This window comes from Sinocyclocheilus anshuiensis, unplaced genomic scaffold (assembly GCF_001515605.1).
Source record: "Sinocyclocheilus anshuiensis isolate Anshui unplaced genomic scaffold, SAMN03320099.WGS_v1.1 scaffold2585, whole genome shotgun sequence".
Lineage (NCBI taxonomy): Eukaryota > Metazoa > Chordata > Actinopteri > Cypriniformes > Cyprinidae > Sinocyclocheilus > Sinocyclocheilus anshuiensis.
The window spans coordinates 321,251-323,428 of record NW_015542593.1 but is presented as its reverse complement, the minus strand read 5'-3'; the positions used below and the strand labels follow the sequence as shown (position 1 = coordinate 323,428).

The 2,178-nt window shown below is 33.9% G+C and overlaps 1 protein-coding gene across 2 annotated transcripts in view; it reads right to left on the bottom strand.

Moving 5' to 3' along the window:
* LOC107694479 (tripeptidyl-peptidase 2-like) overlaps positions 1-2,178 on the bottom strand; it is a 25,018-nt gene that overhangs the window by 4,614 nt on the left and 18,226 nt on the right. For both annotated transcript variants that reach the window (XM_016494183.1, XM_016494184.1), the window contains exons 18-20: positions 1,711-1,811; positions 1,320-1,416; positions 1,020-1,157 (exon numbers count right to left, since the gene is read on the bottom strand). In XM_016494183.1, coding sequence (XP_016349669.1) covers positions 1,020-1,157; positions 1,320-1,416; positions 1,711-1,811 — 336 coding nt within the window. The remainder of the gene's footprint in view (positions 1-1,019; positions 1,158-1,319; positions 1,417-1,710; positions 1,812-2,178) is intronic.

Here is a 2,178-nt window from a genome sequence, read left to right as displayed (position 1 = left end):
TGTCAAAAGTTATTTTTCTGACTGGAAAAGGCTCAATCACAGAATGGTTTAATTTGATAAATTATGTTTGATTATAATTTTTAATTTGGCATTAGTATTTACATCACAATCTGAAATCCTATCATAAATCCCTGAGGTTTAGGAACCTTGGGTTACAGCATGTTAATTATTATTATTATTATTATTATTATTATTATTATTATTAAATATCAAAATTTGACCTACCAGTACAATGTTAACATTTTTGCTGTCTTAATATGCAACAAATAAATAAATGAGTAAGTTTGAATTGCAATTACAATACATGACCAAATACTTGCAATTAGACTTTTTGGTGAAATTGTGCTGCCCAAATTAGCTTAAATTCTGTTGAATGTTGGAAATGTTAAATAAAAGCTATTTTTGAAACCGGAGGCTCTATCACAGAATGGTTTAAATTTATATTTACTTATAACATTTCTTTAGGTTTAATGTGGCATTAGTATTTCTTAGTATGTAGTATATCACGATCATTTTTTTCCCTATCAGTCAATATCGATAATTATCACGATAAATGTCAAATCTTTATTTCTTTCATGTTTAAGGCCAAATTTTTGCTCCAAAGTGAAAGTTGTAGAAACCAGACCATTTGTTAATTTTCCTTAACATAATAAATATCTTCGTTTCTGCATGTGACATTGTTTCAAATCAAGAAACAGGTTTGTGTTGCTGCCTGATAATATTAATAATAATATTACTATTTTTGTCTCTAAGAAATGCACATTTGATAGTAGTAGCAGGATGCAGATGTGAATTTTGGTTCATTATCAAAATCAGTAACATCTGTAAAAATTGTAGCAACCTCATTTATATAGTGATTTTTTTTTTAAATCATTGGTCCATAGTAGCATACATTTAAATCATGATAAACACAGTTAAGACCACACATATAGCATACCATGGTAAAAATATAACTCTATGGTTTTTAGGTATTTGTATGAAAAACAGTAGTCTTCATGTGAAGCTTATGTTCTGCTCACCTGGTGTGGATAAGCGTCTCCAGATCCCATGAGCCTCTTGTTCTGGTCAAACAGGAGCCAGAGCTGACTGTCAAACTCAGACTCGTATAATAACTCACACAGCAGCGGACAGCTAGGCGTCACCTCGCCACTCTTGGGCTGGAAAAACAACACCAATAACTCAATAAGAATCAATAAATGTGACCCCAGCGACTTAAGACTGCTTTTGTGCTCCAGGGTCACAAATCAACCATGCAAACACTGTAAACTAATATTATTCATTAATAAAAACCGCAAAGACGCAGTTATCATCACACTCACCTGATGGAAATTATAAGTGAGGACGATCTCATAGAGCTGTCTGTTGTTGGGTAACACATCTCTGGCGCCGAGGGGTTTTATTTTAGCACTTACAGGCCTGTCGAGGAGAATCGTGCATATTTCATGAACACTTATAAAGTATTTAAACACAAGGTTTCTGAAGCGTTCCTCTGGGAGCTCTTCATCTTCTGAAGGTGCTTTATGATCAAAGAGTCATATCCTACAACCCAGTCCCCACTTAAACTGTATTTATGGGCTTCACTGAACATCCTTCCGACAGTAAACGCGAGTATATACACTAGATCAGGACGATATGATGCTTAAAATAGCTTTAGGATGCTTTTTTTTTGCAATGCATTTAACTGGTGATCTGTGAGGTGTGTGTGTTTACCGGAGAGGCTGAACCCAGTTCTTCAGTGTGATTGTTGGGGAAACGTCTTCATATCTCAGCGGAGAACAAACCTGAAAACTAGAAATCCCTTCAGAGGCGTGCTAGACACAGAAACACACGAAACAAGAGCCATTAATTATATATTAAAACAATAAAACTAACTGACAGAAAGAATAAAAAATTTGGGGTTGGTAAGATTTTTTTAAATGTGTTTGAAAGAAGTCTCTTCTGCGCACCGAGGCTGCATTTATTTGATCAAAAATACAGTAAAAATTGTGAAATATTATTAATGTAAAACAGCTGTTTTCTATGTGAATATCTGTTAAACTGTAATGTATTTCTGTGATGCGCAGCTGTATTTTCAGCATCATTACTCCAGTCTTCAGTGTCACATGATCTTCAGAAATCATTCTAATATGCTGATTTGCTGCTCAAGAAACATTTCTGATTATTATCAATGTTGAAAAC